General features: G+C 47.9%; 2 protein-coding genes and 1 long non-coding RNA gene across 5 annotated transcripts in view; 2 read left to right on the forward strand and 1 right to left on the reverse strand.

Moving 5' to 3' along the window:
* Positions 1–1,688: 1,688 nt before the first annotated feature.
* LOC124685118 lies at positions 1,689–3,281 on the forward strand. 3 transcript variants are annotated; one of them, XR_006997303.1, is made up of 3 exons: positions 1,689–1,770; positions 2,593–2,692; positions 3,085–3,281. It is a non-coding gene; the product is annotated as an uncharacterized LOC124685118 (long non-coding RNA). The 3 variants fall into 3 exon arrangements; XR_006997302.1 differs by having other exon boundaries at positions 1,695–2,195; XR_006997301.1 differs by lacking the exon at positions 1,689–1,770 and having other exon boundaries at positions 2,202–2,692.
* Positions 3,282–4,219: 938 nt separating this feature from the next.
* LOC124706043 lies at positions 4,220–9,819 on the forward strand. Its single transcript, XM_047237711.1, has 9 exons — positions 4,220–4,490; positions 4,925–4,986; positions 5,104–5,253; positions 5,685–5,861; positions 6,468–6,683; positions 6,772–8,405; positions 8,517–8,582; positions 8,688–8,757; positions 8,879–9,819. Exons 1-9 carry the CDS (start codon positions 4,220–4,222, stop codon positions 9,506–9,508), a joined length of 3,276 nt encoding a protein of 1,091 aa, XP_047093667.1. The 3' UTR covers positions 9,509–9,819.
* Positions 9,820–10,365: 546 nt separating this feature from the next.
* Positions 10,366–26,106, reverse strand: part of LOC124706051 (2'-deoxymugineic-acid 2'-dioxygenase-like) — a 33,813-nt gene continuing 18,072 nt past the window's right edge. Inside the window, exon 3 of the mRNA XM_047237718.1 lies at positions 10,366–10,485. Coding sequence (XP_047093674.1) covers positions 10,366–10,485 — 120 coding nt within the window. The remainder of the gene's footprint in view (positions 10,486–26,106) is intronic.

Below are 26,106 nucleotides of genomic sequence, written 5' to 3' on the forward strand. Positions count from 1 at the left end.
TTACAACCAAATGCCCTTCAGTTGTATACCATTTCCTAGCTCGGCCTGCTCCGGCATCTCCGGGTCCTTGTAGCTCAACCGCATAGTCCGCGCCGAGCCCGATCCGTGGTGTTCGTGTTTGAGTTCGACAGCGAGATCGAGTGCAGCCCACATGTACTTCAGGTGCAGGGCATCATGAGGCAACCCATGTTCACCTGCCAGTTCTCATGCAACAACAACATTGACCTCCGCTCTGAGTCAGTCTTCATGCCAAACAATTTAGCTTCAATTCCCAGCAAATATCGCAATGTTCTGATCCGGGGAGTGGCGGGCGTAAATGGCTGAGGTTGTTCGGTTACGACCGCGAGCGCACGGGGAAGGAGCGGAAGGGCTGGTCAGTGATGTTTCACGACCTGTCGGGTTCGCTATTTGCACTGGCCTCCTCTACAGCCGATCGATGCCAGCATAATGAAGCATAGTTTGTATAATGCATCTCTGAACCCATCCCAAAATGTTTGCTGACCCCATCGAACCCCAGCTTTTCAAAACAGGCTTGGCCAATAGCTTCAAAATAAAGGTTCATGTGCAATGGTCTTTGGCCACGTCGCTTGATGTAGTGGATAGTTGTTCCTGTTATAGGTGACCTCTACAATTTTCATGTTCCCCACCATGGCCCTAACTTTTATCGTTTGTCTCTAGTCTAGCCTAAGGATCGAGTGGCGGTCGGCAAAATTGCTGAAAATTGAATCCAGAGATTCTCATAATAAATTTCCTCCATTGATTCTGAACTCATGTACATCACCCACTAGATTTACTTTGTGTATCATCTTCTACCTTTGTTGGTTACCAAATCAAACTAAGTTGGGTCATGAACACGGTTAAGTTGTTTACTGAATCTAACTAAGTTGGCTTTTCAACCTACAATTTTTGGTTTATTTTGTGTGTTCATCTTCTAGTTCAGTTGGTTGTTTGAATGTAACTAAGTTGGCTTTTGAACACATGGTTTGTAAATTGGTCACTGAATCTAACTAAGTTACATAGAAACATGAACATAGTAGTTTCACACAATAAATTGTAATATCTCCCTTCTTCATTTCAAATGTGAGGTTAAGTTGGTTTTAAATTTGGCTTAAGTTGACTTCTGAACATGGCTAAATATGGTAACTTAATCTAACTACGTTGGGTAGTCAACTTAATGTGAGGTCATTCTTTGTCTCTCATCTTTTAGGATAGTTGCTTTTTAAATCTAATCAAGCTGGCTTGTGAGTGCGTTAAGTTTGTTTATTTAATCTGACTAAGATGGTAGTCAACATTCAACTTGAGTTTATTCTTTGCGTCTTATCTTCTAGGATAGTTATCTTTTAAATTTAATGAAATTGTCTTCTGAACATTCTGAACATGCTGTGCAACTGCTTGCATCCTACTAGTTAACAATAGCTCTTTATTGGAAAAAAGTTAACAATAGCTGACAGAAAGTTACAGTGTTCTCCTAAGAAGTGTGATTCCTCAGATTTCATTCAGCGGATTTACTTACCGTCTGGTTGATAATTTGCATCTTGTTGTATCACACCACATCTCATACTCAGTTTAACATCTTCTACTATTTTTAACTTTTTTTTGTAGTGGTGAGATCATTAGCTACGATGTTCTTGAATAATCTGTTCAAGTAGAACATGCATCAAAGCAACGGGAGACAAAAATAGCAACTGCTACATTGGTTCTAATGATAGCTTAGTTCCTATTCTGTCTTGGGGCAGTACAAAACTAGGATATTCTCCTATGGCTAAGTTAGTAAGTTTGATTACTTAATGTACCAAAGTTGGCTAGTAAACATTTTAGTTTGAGGTTTATTTTTTGGGTCTCGTGTTTTAGGATAGTTGCTTTTAAAATTCAGTTAAGTTGGCTTCTGAATAGGGATAAGTTTGCTTACTTAATCTACCTAAGTCGGCTAGTAAAAAATTTAACTTGAGGTTTAATCTTTATGTCTCATCTTCTAGGATAATTGGTTATTCTTTTGTGTTTTTTTCCTGGGCAAAGCTTTGTTCTTACTGATTAAGGGAAGTTGCAAGCTTCAGTCGTGTGCGTGGATCCATTGAGAGTTGGAGAAGGAAGAAGCGCTAGATTTGTTGGTTGCAGAACAAGAAAGCTGGGCGAGAGGGAGATGGGTATAGTGGTAGTTGTTGGGTGACGGAAGAGGGGGCGCACTTCCCGCCCAAGTCTGTGTCCACTTTTATGCTGAAAAGCAGTTTTTTCCGCACATGGGTTGATTGGCCTGCTTTTCTAGGTCGAGTGTTGTGTCGCACATTTTATTTGACCAAGGAATTCAATCAAGTTGCTTCTTTCATCATACTTAAGTTGTCCCATCATATAACTAAATTTATTGTAATTAAATTTTGGATAAATAGGAAATGAGTTGATTTTGTAGTAGACAAGCTTTAAATGCTAGTATAGAACAATGACTAAAGAGAATGCTAAGTGCTCATCCGCGCATTTTTTTGCTGCTGTAATTAGTTGCTTTGTAAGCCCTGCTACATCAGTCTCACGTTATTTCTTGGTGTTACCGGTCTATAGTTGACCCATATTGTTTAACATGATTTTCTTGGCACAAAATAGCTAAAAGGTGTCGGTGCCACCAAAGGAGACGTTCTTTTTGTTGGAATGACGAGGACTGAAGCCTTCGTATCTTTGAAGATGCCACCGATTTTACAATGAGGTATAAAACCACGTGTATCCATTGTGCCTTTTTCTTTTCATCAGCATGCATAAGTGGGGCTAATGGTTTAAGTAAGTTGTTTTACTAATATGCTTAAGTTGGATACTGAAATCAATTAAGTTGATTTTTTCTGAAATTTAATTATAAGTTGCATACCAGTAGCTGTTTAAGTTATTTCAAGTTGCTTTTACATAATATACTTTGTTGCTTCACACATGTGCTAAGTTGTTTACACATGATATCCATTAATGGAGAGTGTTCTTTTACTAGCCATCAATGGAGAGTGTTCTTGTACTAACTATCAGTGGAGAGTGTTGTTTTTATATACATTACTTTGTTACAACATGTATATGCTAAGTTGTTTTCCTAAGTTGCTTTTTTCCATAATGTAGACCCAGGAGCAACTCACTTGCCAGCAGGACACATACCCCAGTATAGTCAACGAAATCAATGAAGAATTTGCCACCGGAAATTATGTTTGCCTGAATATAGAGATTTTCTGTAATTTTTGTACTAAGTTTATCCGTGCTTTTTGTTGAATGAAAGCTGGGATTTCTCCTGATGTATCTAGGTTGGTCCAGATTTGTTATCTTGTAGCATGCACGTGAAACATCGAGTTTAGCTGCAGGGGCTCCATGGAGATCGTAAGGAGGAAGAAGAGCTAGAGTTGTTCGTCTTGCACACGTATCTGGGCGAAAGGGGAGGGCCAGAGAAAGGGGATGCTGTGGTAGGATGACTGTTTGCTACTTTTTCCTAGTCTAGTGCTGAATCGGACAAATTGGCACCCGGATGCCACGTCAGACAAACTAGCACCCGGATGTTGATATTGACAAACCAGCACCGGATGCTAGCTAGCCGTGTCCTTAATTAATGCCTTGCCCATGTGCTGGCCAATGATGGCATATTTTACTCTCTCTCGTGTGCAATTAATGCATGACAGGCCACTTGTGTTTAAAAAAATGGGCCTTGCTGCTGAGAAGGTACAAATACATACAGACATATTACGATTTTTCGTATCCATACCTAACATAAACAGATATAAATCGTGTCCAAAATACATAGAACTGTTGGAGATGTCCTAGGAAAAACACAACACTGGGGGACGCCTACCTCGAACTGAATGATGGAGATGGCCAACACAGACTCACGCGTAGGTTCCTAGCAAGATTTCTCTCCTTCGGATCTCTCCTCCGATGAAGGAATGCCTCTATCAATTTGGAAATATTTTTCTTGCTAAGTTTGAAAAATGGGTGCATGACATAAACTTTATGCTTACGCAGATGTTCGTCGCCATCTTTCACAGAATTATAATGAGAGCGGTGTTCTTTGATCTTAGCTCGAGCTTTTGCTACTGTTCATCCAAAGGAATGGCAGCGAGAGACGCATACCCAGGAAGCCGCTTCCGCTGTTGCGTTGGCGCTACCAGTTACTCTTGACTTCGCCCAAACTGCCCACTTCTGCCGTCGGTCCCGTTTCGCGCCAAAAGAACCCTAGGCAACCGCTTCCGCCGCCCGCAACCACCTCCATATGCCGCCGCCGGCGCCGTCAGTGGCGCGGCAGGTGGAGGAGATAGCGGCGGATCCCGACCGCGCTGTCGCGTACGCGCGCCTCCTCCACCTGCAGCGCGCGTGCGCCGACGACCCCTCCGCCGCCGCCGACCTGGCCGCGGCTTCCCCTTCTGCCCTGCTCCCGCTCCTCCTGCGCGACGCCGCCGACCATGACGAGGAAGTCGCCGCTTCCGCCCTCAAGTGCCTCGGCTTCGCGCTCTACCACCCCGTCCTCGTCTCCACCATCTCAGGTAGTAGCACTTCCTGATAACCGCATCCATCTGGTCGTCAGTTAAATGTGCGTTTTGGTTGTGCCCGGTCAGGGTTAGTGAACAAGCCATGGTGGATTGTAGGTTCCCTGGAGATCGAATTAGATGTTCAATTCTAGACTATTGTTATTCTGGCATGCGTTTGGAGCTAATATCCAGTTATCCACTATATCCATATCCGGCTGCAGGTTCACCTTCCAGTCTTCCACTTAGAAGGTGTCTGACAGTTCATGATCTTGTACAATTGAAGAGCCTTTCTCTTTTGCTGTTCTGTAAATCACTACATGCTGCCATCTCTTATTACATCGCTCTCTGAACCGATCAATGTGCTGGGTTTCTCACACATGCCTTTGAATCTCGAAATTATTTGTGGTTTGAAGGATTAGGTATAATATTTGTTTGTTCTTGCCCTGCAGGACAGCTGGCTCAGTCTGTATTGGCTACTTTGGTTCAGCTGATCATGACTACCAAGATGAAGGTTGATTATGCTCACCATTCTTCTATTTTCAAGTGTTTATTTTGTTCAGTTTTGTTGCGGAGAATGTGCATGTTCGTTCACTAATTTGGTTCTGTTCCTCTTAATTTTTTATTACAGGCTATTTGTAATCTTGCAGTCTGGTGCATTTCTGTTCAACAGTTAGAGGCTTTGGTTGTAGAGGATAAAACATCTCCCGTGCTGAATGCTATTGTTTATGCCCTTGACAATCCATTTGGTTCTTTGTCTACAACATTTGAGGCAGTTCAGGTTATTCCCCCGACTGAAACTACGCTCTGTTAAATGCATACTCTCTCTCTCTAATGAAATTTCAGTGAACCTGTTCACTTTGTATCATCACTTGTATTTTCAATGGCAACACAGAAATATGTTAATTTACTAAACCATCTTCGTAATTACTAGAATTCATTACTCTTATATTTCACATCTTCAGCAAAGCGGAAAAACATATTGCTCATAGATGATCTCTCATTCGATTTTTTCCATGCCTCATTACTTTCTTTTTATGTTGTCTCAGTAATTAAAATATCTTCGAAGTTGGAGGGTTTTACCTTTTAGTATGAGCACTTTTGCCACAAGTGTAAAGCATGTACTTTATTCTTGTTCCTTTTTTTTTGGTTTAATGTATTATCTGTTAGTAATGCTTGGACTAAGGTTTTGCCTGAAAATACTTACTGAAGGCTACCATGAAACTTGCTAGTCAAAATCCAAAAGGGATGAGGGACCTCTCAAGCATGTGGGTTCCCCCGATATACCGAAGACTCTTAAGTGCTGAGAAGCCGGAAAGGGATATGGCTGAAAGATGCCTCATTAAAGTGTCATCAATTATTTTACCTCCTCAATCTTCTCTTTCTAAGGTAATTGAAAAATGTCTCCTATAGTGATTTTTGAATATATGTTTCTAATTGGTGACATTATTTTCGTTGTTGCCAACCATAGTACCCAGGTTGTGTCTTTAAAACCGTAGTCAGATATCACAAACTTAATTGCCACCACACACTTGGCTGTGGAAATGTTTTGCATTGAGTTTGGTACTGAATAAGATGTCCCTTTGAGCTTCTTAGGGAAATAACCAACATTTTGTTATCTGTGTAGCACTGAAATTGCCTTCAGTTTGTCTGGAATGATTATAAAACCCATTTGAGAAAGCAGACTGAAAGTTACTAACAAATTAACTTAGACCAGTTAATATCTGGCACAGTACAATAGTGCTTCTCCGTTACATTAATGATTGTGTTACATTTGACATTTAGTCTTTTTACAACAATTTTGTGACTCTGATTCTTTTCTCATTAAATAAGTTACCATCTTCTGCTACTTTTCCTATTGCAATGTTGATTATGTTATTTACCAACCTCCTGTTGTACCTTTTTTTTTTACTTTGCAATCTAATATTCCAATCTTCTTATTTTCTGCGTATTAACAGTTCCTCAATCAAGTTTTACTTTGTACATGCTGTGCAGGAAGTAGCATCGGACCTTGAGCAAAAGCTACTCTCTTCTATGATTAATATGCTCAATGAACCTTCGAAAAAAATTCAAGCAGTGAAAACATGGGGATGGTTCGTATCCTTACTTGGCGCAAGTGCAGTGAGCACTAGACCTCTACTTAATAAAATACTTAAAGTTCCTGAGCAGTTATTTACTGATCCTGATCCACAAGTTCAGATAACCACAATGGTGAGTTAAACTATTTCGTGAAGTACACTTTTATTCCTGTAAGACAAATATATTCCAATATAATATGATAATCTTCTCAGAATTGCAGGTTACCTGGAGAAATTTGGTGGATGCATTTTTTGCGCCACAGGCTTTAGAAAATGTGGATCAAGAGACAGTGATGTCTCCTTTGGAAGCCAGAGCACGTGCTAGTGTCCAGATGAAAAAGATAAGGCTAATTATGATGCCTTTATGTGGAGTTCTGTCGAGAAGTCATAATATTTCTTTAAGTTCCTCCTGCTTGAGCACATGGCATTACCTTCTATATAAACTTGGTGATTTGATTAACCATTTATCTATTCTGGAGGCTGCTTTTGGGCCAGTACTCAAGATAATCTTCTCCAGTGGACTTCATAGTAAGAACAAGCCACTGTGGTCATTTTGCATCAATCTTTTTCACGCTTTTGTTTCAGTAAGAGTTAGGCATTTGAGCTCACCCGGAGAGAATGTGTGTGTTCCACTGAATCAGAACCTGCTATCCCAAACTTGTACACATCTCAAGGCCTTGTTGGGTGTTCATCAAATCAAATGGTTGCCATGGGACGTTACCTGCCTTGATTTTCAGTTGGGGATCCTTAGCTTAATTGTGAATCCAGAACTACTTCAGAATATGGGTGTTGAAATGGCAGTAACTATTATGGACTCCACAACACAAATTTTCAGGTTGCTTCTACAGGGAGTTCGACTTCAGTGTAACTCAAAGTTAGCTGATGACAATGTTGCGATATGCATTACTAAGGTATGCAAATTTGTAAAGAAAGTGTTTCTGGATCTGGAAGGAAAGCAAAAGAGTAACAGGTCAGCAGTGTTAGTGCAATTTGGTCTTCAGTTTGTCAAGTGTACTATAGAGGAACTGGATAATTCTATGTTGGATTCTGGAAAGTGCGAGTTATGCTTAGACATAGAACAAATAAAGGAGATGCGATATGCAGAATGCAGTACAAAGTTATCTTATCCAAGAATCAGGCCACTTGCTTACATGGAGATGGTTTCTCCAGCAGTTTACTTGACTGCACTGTCTCTGTCAGTCGTAACTCAGTTTACCGGAGAGTTGTCACATGGAGATGCCCATCAATTGGCTTCAATTATCTGTTCATCTGATCTCCCAGAGAACTTCCATGCTGCTGTTGCTTTTCTGTATATGCAAATCATGCGTCCAGTAGATAGTCAGCTAAGAATAAAATGGTTGTTGTTGTGGAACAAAGTGTCAAAGCGGTTGAATGAGCAAATGATCTCTTACTTGAAACTTAGCTGTGGTGCAAGTGGCCATGATGTTTTCTGTCAGTTCTTCTGTTATCCATTTTTCGCTAGTTCCAAGGGTTACCTTCCCATGACACAAGACTTGGAGGCGGAGCTGGCTATTGAGGTTTATGGATCCCTTTGTACGAACTCCAGTTATTGTTTAGAGGCTTCTTACATGGTTTTCCTTGGTCACCTTTTTGAATATTTTATCCACACAATTGATGAAAATATGTCCTCATTCCAAGCCAATATTGAGTATTGCTTAGAGAAGAAGTTTGAAGACATTACTATCCTTTCTTTTCTTGGTAAAGTAGTTATTGGAGCACTAGAGAATGCCCAAATTTTGAACTATGCTTACCAAGACGTGGAAGTAGCAAATGAGGAGTCTGATGGATGCAGACGACCTAACCTTTTCTTGAGTTGCTTGAAGCTTGTTAACAGGTTTGTTGAATTATACTTTTAGATGAAACAACTCTAGTTTATCCTGCCTAGGATGACCAATGATTTCAAGACGTTTCAGTAATAATTCCAATAATTTCATCACATGTGCAGGTTTATGAGACTGTCAAGTTTTGGTATCAAAGCAAATCCAGCTGCAAAACACCAAGTCACAAACATGTAAGTAAATTGGATTTACTAAAATGACAATCTTGCAGATTAATTTCAATAGCAACAAAGCTGCTCTTTGTTCTGATTACATCTCTGGCTTTTATTATGCTTCAGGTTTTTTTCATCTTTATCTACTTTCGTTGGGCATCTTACATTGGCAAAAGATATTGTTCTACTCTTTGAGGTTTGTGCCATCTTTCCAGTATTCTTTAAGTGGACCGACTTTATTATATTGTTATAATACAAGCACATGTTCTTTTTTGCCAAGTGCTAACTTGGCGATAAATGCCACCTCATCCTTGCAGATTATTGGAGATCAACTTACTGAATGGCTCACTTTATCTAGCACATTGTACAATGAAATGCAACAAGGAGAAACCATTATTAATCAGCTTGAGAAACTCTTGCTCAGCACTGTCAGGTGCTTGACGACAAGCCAGCTCATCTATGACTACTTCTTTCTTCAGAAGCAGCATCCGCTTCTCCAAGTGGCGGTTAACCACCCACACAAGCCTATTTCAGCTGCAGCCACGTTGATTCGGAGAGCATCAGGACCTGGCAATGCAGGCTTGCTGCATGAAGGATGCCGCTCATTTTCCAGGACAGATGAGTTGTTGGAGGATCTTAACTGTGCCAGCGACACTGACAAGACCTTCGCGCTCGAGGAACTAAGCATTTCAAGGATGTTAGCACCGCCAATGTCGTCGGGTCGAGGCGTCGTCACGTCAAACTCAACCGACCACGCCAAGAGGAATGGTGAATCACTCAGGGTCTCTGCAGGTGTAGGGAGGAAGAGGCTGAAGATCACGAAGTATTCAGGCAAGGCCAAGGGACTTGGCAAAGTTACTGGCGATTCCTTCTCGCCGCAGTGGGTGGAAAGTAAGGTGTGCAGGAAACCAGAACTGATACTTGAGATGCTGAAGAGGAAGAGATAATTGCTTGAAGCCATCGCACTGCACATGTCTGTATGCAAGCCTGTTCATGGTTTGGTCCGAAACTGCGCAAACCATGGAACCAACTAGAGCAAGCCGTGTAACCGGTTTCGGCGGGTCATGGGTCCTGGATAGTGTCTACACCACCGAACTAGTAGTCTTCAAGCTTCAGCTCTACATCAGCATTATCCATGGGCCACGTCGAACACAGCGGGGTTGAGACCCGAGCTACTCCTTCCGTTTATTTTTCGTATATATTTGGTTAAAATTTACAGAGTTTGACTTTGATTAAATCCAAAACATGAAGTAAATAAGAACGGTGGGAGTATAAGGAAGCGAGAAAGTGTTGTCTCCTAGTCTAACACATAGCTCTGGTGGTTGGGGCAAAGACAAAGACGCTCCCCAGCGGGCAAGCGTATCCGACAGAATGATCAAGCGTATCCGGCATATATGAAAATTAGTTACCCAAACATAGATGCACACTATATTTTTTATTTTCATCCTTGAGAATTAATCTGCATGTTGTCCCGAACACAACACGAATCATATCATATCTGTCGTCAGAACTGAATAGTCTGCCGACAAACTCATCGCTAAAGCAACGAGCAGCTACGAACTAAAGAAGCAAGTATAGCATGATTACTCAGATAGCTGCTCAAGTAAGAAAGCGAGGAACTAATAGGCTAAAATAAGCCATTGAGCTTGAGCCTATTAGATTATCTACTCCAAGACAGCTTTTAGGTACGCCTGATCCTACATCTGGTCAGAGCTGTACCAATCAAATCAATTTAACTACACGAACTGAACTGATTAAGCACTAGGCTAGATAGCTTTTCATGATGGCAACATACTACGAAGCTTCACATCGCGCTCTCTGAAACCAAACGGTCAGAAAAAATATGGTTGCACGCGATGAAAATTCCATCCAATCCGGCAACCTTCAGGCATGTCATCCATTGGAATTCGCCGACGGAGCCTTCCTGAACACGACAGTCCGGCCAGATTAGTGAAGATAAGCGTCAAGCAGATCCTTGTCATGGCGTGAGAGGAATCCTAGGAGCAAACCCCCTTTATTCAAAGCCAGCCCGGTAGCCACCATACTATTGGCCATCACCGACCGCTAGACCCACCAGAACTAGGTAGGCAGATTGAGGACGGTGGATTAACATCCATAGCACCGGCCGTTCCGCATGATCGCACCGAAGTGCATCTCGAGGAAGAGAATCAATGTAGCCATCTCGACCATAGGACTCCGCCCCAGCCGTCACGCTCGACGGGAAGTGCTTGTGACGCCCAAGCCGCGCTTGAACACCTTTGTTGCGATCTGCCCCCCTCCCCGATCCTTCGGATTTGGCGCCAGCCGCCATGGATGAGACTGGCGGAAACAAGGATCTACACCGGGGAGGAGCTTTTGGTGGCGGTTACGGTTGGCCCTGGCATGTGTGTGACATTGCTATGTCATCCTCTACATGCATCACCGATGTCGAGGATGCTATCGTGGACTACCTAATAATCAGAAGGATCTATCATCCAACAATTGTTCTACAAACACACTTACCCATGCCTTCGTGCCGGTAGCGGCGAAATAGAGGATGTGATCTAGGGATTGTGTCCCAAGCTATATCGTGCGACGTCGCTTGGAGACTCTTTGCTATGTTAGAATATGTGTAGAATATGGATTAGGGGATAAGATTACCATGCTAATTCTCCAATGCTATGTTAGAATATGTGTAGAATATGGATTAGGGGATAAGATTACATATCTTTTTGTAGTTCAAGTCTCTTACTACCTTATTTTGTTGACCCGGAACAACAGTCTGCTTTTTCATTAAACGAGGCTGGAATCCTGTACATGCCTAGAGAGGCAGAGACAAAGGCAAAAACTATAAGGAAAAGAAACTCAAATAAAAAACTCCTTTACATCTCTTTAGAGGAGTTGCAACAGCATTTGCCTCCTCTTGAATTATCAAGCCAGATTAGCCGGCAACAACTCTTTGCTTTCAAAAACTGCTTTCACCTTTTTGAGCTCTCGGAATAGAATGCTATATCTTGCTCCACCACACTCTCACCATGGACACATGGGAGCACACCCTGGCAAGGGATGCATTGACCGCCCAATGAGAAGCCCCACCTTGCTTGGCATAGGAGCAGCCCACAAAGGCTACAAACTGCATTGCAAGGCACCCCTTCCTTGGAGCCTATCAGAAGTCCAGTTTCTATTACGCAGAAGCTACTAAAGAGTACCTCTATATGTATAACTTATGAGGATTGTAACAAAATAACACGAAACAATTTACATGAATCATCTATTTTGATATGGTATCGGAGTGGTTTGACTAATGTCACCGATCCTAGGTTTCCACCATTTCCGCATCATGGACAGCCTCGGATAGAGATCTCTTTTCAGAGGAGCAGCGATATTGGTCGAACATCGGTTTCTAGTTTGGATCAACTATGTATATTAGGTCCAATTTTCCAAATTCCAATCTCGTAATTTAGGTCCAATTGAGGTACTGTACAAAATAAATCCCTACCGCCTCCACGATCCCCCTCCGGTGAAAAACAGCGCAAGCTCAGTGCAACGCGGCGCACGACTTGGCGGTCCGGAGGACAAGATCCTCTTAGGGCATGTACAATGGTAATATTTTTAGCAGTGCCACGTAGGATAAACGTCGAGGTGGAGGAAATAGAAAGATAAAAAAAGACTTTGCCTTCTCTTAGCTAAGAGATGATCTCTTAGCACAATATCTTAGCTGGACTTCTAGTACTGTCTTGGGGGTGCTAGAGCTGTTGTTTCAAGGATTAGATCGCCGTAGCGAGATTTTTCTTTTTTGTAATTTTGTTGTTGTTGTGTGCATCCGTAATGTCGCTAGGCCAATGCGTTATTGCATAGACTGAGTGTAATTGGTATCTCTGCTATATTAATATCCGCTTTTTATCGAAAAATCTCTGTCATCATATTTTTGATGTCTTTTACTAAAGATAAAACTAAAAAATAATTTATTGTATATCATATTTTACTGTTATATCTAGATTAGGTGGTAGGATTAACCATTGCACACGCCCCTTAGAATTCGTCCACAGCAGCGGGCAGCACGAGCGACACGCGCGTGGTGATTCCACGTGTAGAAGAGGCAGCGACCAGCCGGCAAACATCGTGCATCTTGAGACAAAACTAGATTGATTTTCATCGCTTTCTTCAAACACCACAGGCACGGGACTACAAGCAAATACGTCGCGCGCGGAACTTCATCGGCATGGCCGGCGACCACGACAGGCTGCCGCACACCTACAGCTTCACCGAGCGTGCTTGGAGATGGGAGGGGCCGCAGGAACTTCCTCGACTCAATACGCGCATGGACACGATCTTCCTCGACTCGATACGCGCATGGACACGATCTTCCTCAAGCCGAGTCTACTTCCAGCGCGCCAGCACACCATGCATCTACATCATCCAGCGCACTGCACTAACCCGAACTACGACTAGCCGATCCAAGACATCAATCTGTATGACTAGCAAGACCATGCACATACATGAAAAGCTATATCAACGGCACCAAGCTGGTGTGGAAAGAGATGTAATATTTTTTTTTTTTACTTCTCGTATAGCAAAGCTTCAATACATGTTGCCACGAGCGACCCCTCCAAGCGACAATGGAGATGTTATCGTCTCCGCTTCAATGGGGAGACACTACATCAATCTTCCTTTTCGCCTCCGCGTCAATGGAGATGTCATCATCAATAATTAGTGATCTTTGCCCATTCATTCGGCGATGAGATCTTCTTCCTAACGTGAGTGGTGGTGTTGAAAGATTAAAGTTTTATAGATACACTCTTTTAAATCTTACTTCGCCATATCGATTTTGGAACTTCTATCATGGTTGTCAAAAGGAGGATGATTTTCGCAACTCTTGTCCTGGATGCTACGTCTTCGAGTATAAACGTCTCCCCAACGGCATCGACAAGACAGTTCAAATTTTTTTTCTTTTTCGAAAAGGGGGAAAATCGCCCCAGCTTCTGCATCCAAAGGATGCACACGGCTTTTTATTAGATTATTCGCAAACCTTACAAGAAGCAATACAAAAAATCAATCTCAAAGCCACCTCACTAGACCTACAGTGGGATGAAGAGGGTGACAATACACCAACTAACATCATCCAAAAATCAAATGCCTTCCCAAACCGCCCAATAGCAGGTGAGAAGCACATCCAGTCAAGCAGACTCTCCGCGCACACCAACGCACACCCCATAGAAGTTGCTACCGCCGTCTTCCTCGACTCCATTTTTAATTGAGATCATCGCATTAACCTTGCAAGACCTGCCGTCGATGCCACCATGACACCAGACGGCTCCACCATCCTGCACGCATACATCATACCGCATATGTCGTCGATACCCTGCAGCACCATGCCACCGAGCCTCCACGCCAACAATGTGGTAGATGAATACCACTCAACCGACATCCGCCAACATCCAGCAGCTGCTCCAAAAACGATCCCCCAGGAGGTAGAACGACACAGGGCGCGCCACCATCGTCCGATCCGGGAGACCCAGATCTACGGTTTCCCCCGAAGCAGCGCGAGAGTGTAGATGTAGGCCGTGACAACGATGCCTTCAAGAAGGTTACGACGTGTAGCGCCGTCATCGCCCACCAAGACCGGAGTCGGAGCACGGTTTTCACCGGCAGCCGCGCATCCCCACCTCGTCGAGCGTAGTGCCGAGGCAAGCAAGATGGTGCTGAGCCACCACCGCCGTTCCTCAGATGCTCCGCAGAGGACCTGCCCGCAGCGATCCGCCGCCGGCCCCCCACGCAGCCGCCGTCGAGCCACCTTCCACGCAGAAGTTGGCCAATCATCCACCACCGCCCTTGCCGCCACCTGCCGGCGCCGCCCGGAGACGCGCCGCCACCACCGTCGTCCATCGCATCGCCGCAGCAGGCCATGCCCGCGCCGGCGCGCCATGGCCCCCGACGGAACGCCACGCCCTGTCCCAGAGAAGACTGCCCGCGCCCCTCCATCCGAGCCAGAGGACGAGAGGGCCTCGCTGCCGCCGACGCCAACCGGGCTTTGCCCGGCCGCGCCCTCAGGCAGTGGCGAGGGAGGAAGGGGAGGGAGGAGGGGAGCCGGGCGGCGGCGCGATCTAGGGTTCCCCTGGTCGCCGCGCGGGGGCGACGCATGGAATGGTTCGCTCGTGTACTTGAGTAGTTTGGCTCACAAAATTATGGGAGAACCCGCATTGGAATTTAGATGTTCGTGGCCCAATATTTACATTGGGCTGCCTTCAGAAAAATATAAAATTGTGTGATTGAAGGAGAAAGACTTTGAAGACCTCGAAGATTTGCTAGTTTCTTTTATGCTTTCATCGGAGGCCCCTCATATATCTTTGGGCGCGTCTAGCGGGCGGCCGACCGCCCGTTCGTAGTGTCTGGCAGACCCCCGTATTAGAGGTAATTGCAGGTAACACCACTTGTTGGGGCTAGTTTTGCACAAAACCACAACTATGTCTTTTTGTTGCACGAAACACCATGTTTTGCCGTAAGTGTTGCAAAATTGATATTTAGCAAGATTGACGGCCAATTAGTGTAATTAAGCACACTGTCAACACGAGCAATAGAATAGAGAAGTTTTGGCAGTGGCGGATCTTCATCTGGTGGTGAACCCTCCTACCAGCAGCACTACCCATAGAATAGCGACCCTCGAACGCAGGGAAAAGCTACACCGATGAACCCTAGCTCCGGTCGTGGCGGTCTTTGATGGTGGAGGAGGGCACACCAGCGATCTTTCGTCGGCTCCATTAGAGCATCTCCAGCCGCGTCCCCCAAAGCATCCCCCAAAGCAATTTGGAGCGCGCCGGACCAAAAAACCGTTCCAGCCGCGTCCCCCAAATCCGAATTTTGTCCGGCGCGCCCCGATACGGTGTCCAGCGCCCCGAGCCCGTCCCCGTCCCACAGGGGACGCTCCGGGCACGCCGGACACAACGAAAAGCGAGGCGGGGAGTGGCGGGGCCGACCCATCAGCGGTACAGTTAATTTTAACCTAACCGTCGCCTACCTCGCGACGGAAGTTATTCGCGCGCAGTGACACACGACGGCATCTTTGCCTTAATGGCGGCAGAGGGCAAGCGAGACGTCTCGTCGGTGCTGCGCAGCCTCCACGCGTAGCCGGCGTTCGCACGCCACCGCCCGTTCCCGTGCGATCTTCCCGCCTCTTCTTGCCTGTTCCCACGCTGGCCACTTCCCGCCGTCTCCTCCACTTGTAGTTCCAGAATCGTAGGTCGACACCGACCCCGCGGCCCGGGAAGAGCGGCAGCGGCGAGGGATGCAGAACTGGCGTGCACACCGTCAGCAGCGGCGGGAGGCAATGGAGCAGCAGGCCCGCCAGCAGCGTGAGGCGGCGCAGGCGGCGGATCTAGCGGCGTTCTGCACCCATGGTCCCGCTGCTAACGAGGCCGCGGCGGCAGCAGCGTGGCACGAGCAGCAGTGCGACACCGTTGCGGCGTTCGACGCCTCGGCGGGAGAAGAGGCGCGACGACGCTGGACGGAGGAGATGGAGCAGCGGTGGGCTGATGAACGCCGGCGCCAGCGCGATGAGCGGGAGGCGCTGTACCGTGAACGGCGGGAGGCGATCGAGCACCGGCGGGACTCGATCGAGCGCTAGCAGTAGCTGGCGGCGGAGGAGCGTCAGCAGCGGGAGGCGGCGCTGGCGGCGATCTGGGGGAGGCGGGCGGACCAGTTGGCAGCGGCGATGATGGAGGCGCCAACAGATGTGGAGAAGGAGGCGCCAATGGAGGAGGCCGAGGCGGAGGAGACCGAGGTGGAGGACGACGACGACGACGAGTTCGAGTGGTCCGACGACGACGGGCCACACCCGGACGAGACGGACGATCAGCAACGCAGCAGGGGAGGGCGGAGGAGGACACGCGGCTGGAGCGGCGGCGTCTGGCCACCGCCCAACGCAAGGAGAGGAGGCACGCGCAGGAGGAGCTGCGGCGGAGGGGAGGCGACGACGGGGCGGGACCGTCGAACGCATCGCCGGGCGGTCAGTAGTCTAGGTTTAGATGAAATCTAGCCGTTTTCATTCAAACTTTGTAATATATAATCAAAATTGAATGAAAATCTTTATTTTCGTGCACCAATATTCATTTGGGGGAGGCGTTTGGAGGACGCGGCTGGGGAGCGACGTCCCCCAAACGCGGCACGAATAAAACACGTCCCCAAAACGCTCAATTCAGCGTCATTTAGGGGACGCGGCTGGAGATGCTCTTAGTTGTTGGGCTGATGTTTCCGGCCATAGCCATGCAGCCGTTTGCCGTCGATCGGCGCCACCTCTTTGTCTGTTCCGTTCCCGTTGACATTGATAGTTGACAGTGGGCCGTTAGGTTGTTAAACGTGTGATTTGTGTTTTTTGCAGCAATTACTACGAAACATGGTGTTCTGCGCAAAAGAAAACCGTGGTTGTGGTTCTGTGCAAAAGTTTCCCCAACAACTGTTGTTATCTGCAATTTCCTCCCCGTATTAGGAAAAAAAATTCCCCCAACAGACTTTCCGTTTTAGCATCTTACCGCTAGGAGTGTCCCGACCGTGCACGCCGCCGACCTCCCCTATAGACGCGCGCCTCCGCCGGCCACACGGGCCGCCCCGGCCAACCATGCTCGCCGCCGACCTCCCATGTAGACGCGCGCCTCTCCACACGGGCCGCCCCGGCCAACCATGCTCGTCGCCGACCTCCCATCGAGAAACGCGCCGCCACCAGCCACCCGTGCTCGCCGCCGGCCTCCTATCCAGACGCGTGCCTCTACCGTAGGCTTCCTCCAGCACGGGCAGGCCGCCGACCAGGTTCCCCGTCTCCCAAGCCTTGAGCACGAGCTCCGCGCCTGAATCCCCATCGCCGGCCTCCTTCCACCTGGCCGCTAACTTCCCACGCAACCTCTCCATCCAGCACATGACTCTTGTCCGTCGCGACCTCCCGCAGTGGCGCACCGCCCTCCCCGCCTCGAGCTCGGGCTAAAGCCCCCGGCGGCCAGAATCGCGAGGAATTGGGTGAGGGGGAGCGTTGACTGGGTTGTTAATGGAGATGAGATGCGAGGAAGAAAGATGAAGTTGAGAGACGGCACACACTAAGTGGGGTCCCACGTGAGGAAAGTGTTTTTGGTACTTGCCCAGTAATACTGTTTTGTTGCCTAAAATGACATAATAGTTGCTAAAACAAGCTCGTTGCTTGCCTAGCCTAGTTTGTTGCCTAAAAATGGCATATCAGTGTCAATCTGTTGCCTAAAATCACTCAAATTCGTTGGCTAAAAAAATATTGTAATTTGCTCTAGATTCGCCAGGTATCAAAGTTGCTTTTTCAGATATCAAAGTTGCTCTGTCAGACACAAAAAAAAATCTCTATCGAACACCAAAAGTGTGCCGCCAAGCACCAAAATTGCTCCAACAGGTACCAAAGTTGCCCTATCGGATACCAAAATTACCCTGCCATACAACAACGTAGCTTTGTGAGGCACAAAAGTTGCTCTGTCGAAGACCAAAATTGCGCCGTTGGACATCAAAGTTGCTCCGTCGGGTTCTAAAGTTGCTCCGTCGGACACGAAAATTGCATCGCTAGGCATCAAAGTTGCTCCGTAGGTATCAAAGTTAATCTTTCGAGCATCAAAGTTGCTCTATCAGACACCAAAATTACGCTGCCGGACACAAAATGTAGCTTTGCCCGGCACAAAATTGCTCTGATGGGCACTAAAATTGCTCTGGTGGGCACTAAAATTGCTCCGATGGCCACTAAAAAGCATTAGGCAACTTTGGTGCGGTAGTAGGTAACTTCGGTGCACCTCTGCGCAACTTCGGTGCACCACTTGTTCTTGATGAGAGAGAAGGCAAAAAAAGTCAAAAGTCTTCAGCCAGTCACCAACATGAAGCCCGGATGCCAACGTGGTTGTCCCCTAAATTTTCCCGTTGGACACAAAATTTGCTCTATCGGGCACTAAAGTTGTGTCATTAGGCACCAAAGTTGCTTTCTTGGACACCGAAATTGCACCATTATACACCAAATTTGCTCTGACGGGCATCAAAGTTACGTCTCCAGGCACCAAAGTTGCTCCATAGTGTACCAAAATTGTCGCGTCGAGTACCGAAATTGTTCCGCAAGGCACCAAAATTGCTTGCTGGATACCAAAATTACACTGTTACTCAAAAATTTGCTTTGATCGGTACTGAAGTTACATCATCGGGCACCAAAGTTCCTGTGCACGGTACCAAAATTGCACCGCCCGGCCCTTGAAGTTGCTCCCTCTGATGGGCACTGAAGTTACGACACTGACGGTGATGGTCAATGTCGCTGACTGTGGCGACGGGACTCCGGGAGGGGAACACATGTGGTTGAGGCGGTGTTGACGTCAGAAACCCCCTGGCGGGCAGAGACGGGCAACACAGTAGAGCCGGGAACAACTAGGGCTGCGGCTGGCCCCAGTCCCTCAGAGCGACGGCCCGCAAAGCCTCCTGGTCACACGTCCGATGCAATCGCAAGGGCGTGCCACCTGACCTATACCTGGTCAGGAAGGTGTTGGATGATGCCTCGCTTAGTTTCCCGCATGGCATACACGTAAACATTAAATACGAGCCTCGATCGGCTCTCAGGTTATCCTGTGAATCGGCTCAAAGAGCCGATCCACCCATGATTCGAACGAGGTGTCCGAATATATGGTGGTCCTGCTTGATCAAGATAAAGCTAATAAGATCTACGACGATGTAGGGTTTTCACCGCATAATCGGATCATCCTACTCACGATTGGGCCTCGCGCTCGCGCACGGTGACCGTAAGCCGATCCTAGACAGGGCCTAAAAACCAACACGAGGTTGATCCCCGGAACATCCTTTCTAGGGCTAGCAAACGTCACCCTACACGCCGCCGGATCCTCCAACCCTTTGTAAGGCCTAACTATTGCGGATGTTAAACTAATCCTTGATGAACAAGGAGCAACCGTAACGGATCAGATCTACTAAACTATGATCAAGCGGGGTGCCGCCCCTACACCCGAGATAGGTGTAAGGGCGGCTAGATGTGCAAGGGTTGCATAACGAAAGCATGTAATTCGAAGAACAATGCTAACCCTAACACATCTAAGATAACTACGTTGCTCGCCATCAAAAAGGCTTCGGCACGAGCAACGCATGAACAACGTGGGCAGGCTTGTGCTGCCTAGATCGCAAGATGCGATCTAGGCAGCATGGTGCTACCGGAGAAACCCTCGAGACGAAGGAGTTCGCGATGCGCCGAGATTTGTTTGTGTTGAACGTTGGTTGTTGTTTATTCCATAAACCCTAGATACATATTTATAGTCCAAGGGACTTTCTAACGTGGGTGTGCACCTAACCGTGCACGGGTAAAACTCTAACTCTTAACCGACACGTAATCTAATATGTTACAGATACAAGGGCAAACTAGCCCAAACTTTGCATGTAAGGCCGATTCACGTATTTCTTCTATATATATATTCTTCAAGTCCATCTTGATCGCGGCCCACCTCTGACTCGGTCAAATTCTGGTGATAACACATGCCCCCCTGGTTTTGGAAATGACATTTCCAAAATCATTCTGCTCTTCTTTCGTCGGGTCATGTCGTGGCAGAGCAGGACTGCCGCAGAATCTTCCATCATTTCGCCTCGCCTCCTTGGCTTCTCTGCAAAATCTTGACAGCCTCAGTATCTCGGAAACTGCAATAGCATTAAATTTCCACTAGGCTCCTCCCTTTACTTAAGCGTGCCGACTGATTAGCCCTCTTCATCCTCTTCCTCTGTTCTAGCTATCGGCACCAAAAAACCCTCTTCCCTGCAGCAATGTCTTCCTCTTCCTCTTCCCCCTCAGGCCTCCCCCTCCAACTGTCGCCGAAGAACAAGACTGATGACGACCTCCACTCCGGGGCGAACCCCATCTCCTCCGGTAAGGAGGAGAAAGAAGGAGAAGTAGAAAAGACCAAGGCCTCCCCCTCCACCAAGCTCCCTCCGAAGAAGCGCTCCCGCATGTGGGCGGACAGCGAGGACGAAGATGATGACGAAGAAGGAGAAGAGGAGGAGGAGGAAGATGATTCCTCCTCTTCCGCTGGGTACCCGCCGACGAAATGCTGCCGCTCTTGGGCGGACAGCGAGGACGATGATGATGACGAGGAAGACGAAGCTCTGACCAAAGGCTGGGGCAGCAGCGACGAGGAGCTTCCTGGGAGCAGCGCCGACGACATCGACGACGGCGATGATGAGGACAGCGACGACTAGTAGAGTAGGACTAGTAGTAGCAGTGCACTAGGCACCAAATCCCTCTTTTGAGAGCCATCGGCTCTTCCTTGTAAAGCTGCTCCTTTGAACTAATGAAAATTGTTCTCCCGATTTATCTTTCAATTAGTTCAATTTCAATCCTCCAGCTCGTCTCTCCAAGGCCGACGGCAACGTATCAGACCCCTCCTCTTTAGACGCCCATGAAGCCGGGCTCAGATATCGATTAGACCGTCAGTCAAGCATTTCTCAAATTCAGACTGTGATTTGATACTCCGCAAATCTATAGCCGATGACTGTTCATCGGCCATTCTTGAGAATACAGTCTTCCTCCCTTTGTAGCCACATGACGGTCTAAACCCTGTAAAAGACGACAGCCTCCCTTCCAGCTCCCCTCCGTAGCCTTAGCAGTCTTCCTCTGCAAGCAGCTCAGCGTTTTCGGAGAAGGCCGCGATACAGGGTCAGCCGATGCAACTCCAATCGGCTCCCGAAAAATAGAGCATCCACCAAATTAGCTGCCCCCCCGAGCCTTAATCAAGGCGAGAACACCGGCGAGGATGCACAGATCTAACAGGAAAGGCTTTGACTTTAGGTAATCTGGTAATCCGAGACAGCCACCAGGAAGAGCCAGCCAACTTGCCCCACCGATCAGCTTTTTTCCGTTGAACGCCGGTGTCTTGCATGTCAAATTGATGTCACCGCTGAACTATCGCAAAGGGTTGTAATTGTTCTAGAGTCGATGGCGGCGGCATCGGCTTTCTATCCTCAAGTCGATGTCTGCTGCATCGGCTGTGCTTAAAAATTTTCGAATTTTTTGAATTTTTTACGGCCGATTTATGCATCGGCCCCCATACCTTAATACCCATCACCAAAGGATGAGACACTTCTATTGCATATCCTCGTGTTTTATCCACCTGGGTGCCCCCCCGAGCCGATTCTGTCAAGAGAATTGATGGTATCGGCTCTGTTGGATTACATGTTGAACCCGAGCGAGAATGGATGGTGAGGATAATTTTGGCCGATTGCTGGAATCGGCCTCCACGTTGCTTGGTCGGTGAAGGTTTTGTAATGTCCCTTCATAAATTTTTTGGGGCCGATCACAAGGATCAGCCTCGCCACGTTTGCTCATTGACGTGCTCTTGCTACTCGTTCGAGCCGGTAGATAAAACCAGCCCAATCTCCGACTTTATCATGTTGGTGCGCTTGCTGTCGTCCACCTTGAGTGCATCGTGTAATCGTGGAGCACTAAGCTTCGTCGGAAGAACGAGCACCATGTTTGTAGCCGGCCGATGTTTCATCATCGGCTTTCCTTTGCTTGGGGCGCCACTCCATTTTCCGTGGACGACCCTCTTCATCCAGGGTTCGCTGCACCTTCGCAGCCAGATCAGGCCTTGCCTTCCTCAATGTATGCAAGTATAACCTTTCGGCTTCCTCCAGGCCGTGCAAGCGCTGAACCCTGCGCTTCTGAGAACGGCTGAGTCCATCAGGGCACCACCTTGGCCGGTGGTACCTGTCTTCTTCTTCTCCCTCGTCTTCTGAATCTTCGAGATCTTTCAACCGAGGGGACTCAGCTTGTTTGCTTTGTGGCGGGAGAGGCCCTAGGCACTTGAATACAGACACGTTGGCTGCCTCCTTTTTCTTCTGGTTGCATTCTGGGCAATTGCCGATTGTGGGCAATCGGCTCATTCCTGAATCCCAGCAGTGTCTGAAGAAGGGACAGTCCCAGTGCCTATCCTCGTCGACTCGCTCCCCCAACTTTTCCTTGGCACGGCGCTCGTGCTCCTCCTCATCACGATCATGCCGACGACGTCTCCTGTCGTCCCTAGCCAGACGATCTTCTTCATCATCGTCGTTGTATCGCCGGCGTTGGTCATACTGACTCACATACTTGTTGAGGAGGTGATCAGAGAGAGGTCGTTGATACCTTATGTTTTTCACTTCCTCCTCTGTCAGGTACCGCCTGTCATCATCTTGGGGCCGGCCGCGCGGATCGGCCTCCTCTTTATCCTTGTCACGGGAGTGGCTGCTTTCTGCTTCATCTTTGCCATGGCGGCTTGCAAGCCCTGCCATGTTGACACCAAAGGAGAACTCTGGATGGCATATGGAGTGGCTGAGATCCACCATGTTGACGCCGAGCAACAGACGTGAGTTTCTATCGAGCTTGATACCGTGCGGACGGGTCTTCTCACAGGAGCCGATGAGTTCGGCTTCGAGGGTTGCCTTGATCTCGTCATGTTTCTTCTTGAGCTCATCAGGCAGATCCTCGTACTTGACCGGAGTGCCTTCCGCCATCTCGGATGCAGATGGCGATGTGGTGGATGTCGAAGGTGGTCCCACCGGGCGTGCCGAGAATGTGTTGACGTCGAAACCCCCCGGCGGGCGGGAGACGGGCAACACGAGTAGAGCCGGGAACAACTAGGGCTGCGGGCTGGCCCCGGTCCCTCGGAGCGACGGCCCGCAAAGCCTCCTCGGTCACACGTCCGATGCAATCGCAAGGGCGTGCCACCTGACCTATACCTGGTCAGGAAGGTGTTGGATGATGCCTCGCTTAGTTTCCTGCATGGCATACACGTAAACATTAAATACGAGCCTCGATCGGCTCTCACGTTATCCTGTGAATCGGCTCAAAGAGCCGATCCACCCATGATTCGAACGAGGTGTCCGAATATATGGTGGTCCTGCTTGATCAAGATAAAGCTAATAAGATCTACGACGATGTAGGGTTTTCACCGCATAATCGGATCATCCTACTCACGATTGGGCCTCGCGCTCGCGCACGGTGACCGTAAGCCGATCCTACACAGGGCCTAAAAACCAACACGAGGTTGATCCCGGAACATCCTTTCTAGGGCTAGCAAACGTCACCCTACACGCCGCTGGATCCTCCAACCCTTTGTAAGGCCTAACTATTGCGGATGTTAAACTAATCCTTGATGAACAAGGAGCAACCGTAACGGATCAGATCTACTAAACTATGATCAAGCGGGGTGCCGCCCCTACACCTGAGATAGGTGTAAGGGCGGCTAGATGTGCAAGGGTTGCATAACGAAAGCATGTAATTCGAAGAACAATGCTAACCCTAACACATCTAAGATAACTACGTTGCTCGCCATCAAAAAGGCTTCAACACGAGCAACGCATGAACAACGTGGGCAGGCTTGTGCTGCCTAGATCGCAAGATGCGATCTAGGCAGCATGGTGCTTACCGGAGAAACCCTCGAGACGAAGGAGTTGGCGATGCGCCGAGAATTGTTTGTGTTGAACGTTGGTTGTTGTTTATTCCATAAACCCTAGATACATATTTATAGTCCAAGGGACTTTCTAACGTGGGTGTGCACCTAACCGTGCACGGGTAAAACTCTAACTCTTAACCGACACGTAATCTAATATGTTACAGATACAAGGGCAAACTAGCCCAAACTTTGCATGTAAGGCCGATTCACGTATTTCTTCTATATATATATTCTTCAAGTCCATCTTGATCGCGGCCCACCTCTGACTCGGTCAAATTCTGGTGATAACAGGCGGGTGGTGGCCTCCGCGCCGCCGCGGAGGAGGTCAACAGCGGGGAAGGGAGCGACGTGCCTCGGGGCCCTCCGTGGCGGTGCCGTGAACGCAGGGGCGGCGGCGGTCTCCCGTCGATTGGGAAGGAGCTGGAGCGGCGGTAGCCTCGCGCTGGCGGGGGAGAAGCAAGGGCGGTGGTGGCCTTGCTCCGGTGGGAGAGGATCAGGGGCGACGCGCGGCCTTCGATGCGGGAGGAGCAGAGGCGCCGCAGCCGGCATGGCCTCGCGTAGGTGCGGCGGCGCGCTGGAGGCGCGATTTGGGACGGAATTGGGGACGAGTGCGTGGGGCGTCGGTTGTCCTATAGCACGCGTGCTCGGGAGGTCTGTTTGGCATGCGCCCGCCCAGAAGATTTTAGGTATATCTTTTGCTATTATAAATATATATGGTATTAATTGTAAGAAAAAGGTACATTTAGGGATACAAACGTTCATACTCAGCAAGTTCTGTGACCCATGACGGACATCCAAATTCATAGAAAAAAACCCCACACAAAACAGCCAAATTTGTGTTCCCTTGTATTTATGTATATTATACCCTCGGCATGGCAGTAGAAGAAACCACGGAGTTGGCCGCTCGTCGTGGAGCTAGTCGTGGTGGGTTTTGAAGGGCTCCGGTGACATAGGCATCCCAAATGGGCCTGCCGAATATAGTACCCGGGGTTTATTGAAGGCCCACTACCCGAAGAATAAGAAGACTCGAGAGCCCAAGATGTATTTAAGGAAAAGATAGAGTTGTAATAGGAAGTGTTATTTGTAATCTGGCGGGATGAGTTAGAAACCGTCCCGGACTCTGTAATCCTTGTATAGCACGAATCCCTCGGTTCCACCTATATAAAGGGGGGTCGAGGGACGAGAAGATCATCGAATCATTGTCTGCAAACCCTATTTTTCATATTCGTCGAGTACTTTTCGGCTGAAACCTTCGAGGTCTACTTGCCCTCTACTTCTAACTAAACCCTAGCCTACAATCCATAGGCATTGATAAGTTAATCCCTTGTCAATTGGCGCCGTCTGTGGGAATTAGAGGCGTAAGGATCTGATCTCGATGGCACGTTCAAGATCTTCGACATCGTCAACCGGAAGCAACACTATGGATCAAGGTAAACAGATCGCTACTCGGTCTTGTTGATTTTGTTCCTCACCCACCCTCCCGTTTGGATGCATATGCGTATCTGGCGGAGCCCTTGGAGATGACGTTCGGAAGGTTCCACTTTCGCGTCGAGAAGGAAGGATCGTATCGTGTCGAAATTCCGATTTCGTCGGGATCGTCGGCGGTTGATTCTGATTTTTCAAGCTATGCATCGTCAACTGAGTCAGAAGGAGAAACTTCGGCAACACATTACGTTAGCATCAGAGCAAGAGAGAAACTCGCCAAGATCCTCAGCAACGCATCGTCTGAGTCATCTGCGGACTCATATATAAGCGATGGCTCAAGCGATGTCGACAATTACGACTTCATCGACAAGTCTCTCACAGTGGGCAAGGTCTTCATCAATCTCAACAATGATGTCACCGAACCCAACATAGATCTGAGTACAAAATATCATCAGATTTATGCTATCGAAAATCAAGAGGAAACATCGGAGGCTTTCGACGAGTTGGGAAATCCTTTTGTCGATCCCTCAGATCTAAGGAGAGGTATGGGCACTAAATATGACGGGCCCACACCACGCGTCGAGTTCAACTTCCACCGGCAGCTTGGGATAGAGCGGCAAAAGCCTTAGATGGTTCGGAGCCAATGACGACGACAGCTACAGCTCAAGAACTGCAAGCTTATCAAT

The sequence above is a fragment of the Lolium rigidum genome, chromosome 1, assembly GCF_022539505.1.
Source record: "Lolium rigidum isolate FL_2022 chromosome 1, APGP_CSIRO_Lrig_0.1, whole genome shotgun sequence".
In the NCBI taxonomy this organism is placed as follows: domain Eukaryota; kingdom Viridiplantae; phylum Streptophyta; class Magnoliopsida; order Poales; family Poaceae; genus Lolium; species Lolium rigidum.

Bases quoted from the DNA above. Each gene is read 5' to 3' on its own strand.
- LOC124706043 (XM_047237711.1), top strand. From the start codon at position 4,220: ATGCCGCCGCCGGCGCCGTCAGTGGCGCGGCAGGTGGAGGAGATAGCG. The intron at 5,862-6,467 runs GTAATTGAAAAA...CATGCTGTGCAG, and splicing joins CTCAATCTTCTCTTTCTAAG to GAAGTAGCATCGGACCTTGA. The intron at 8,758-8,878 runs GTTTGTGCCATC...TCATCCTTGCAG, and splicing joins ATATTGTTCTACTCTTTGAG to ATTATTGGAGATCAACTTAC.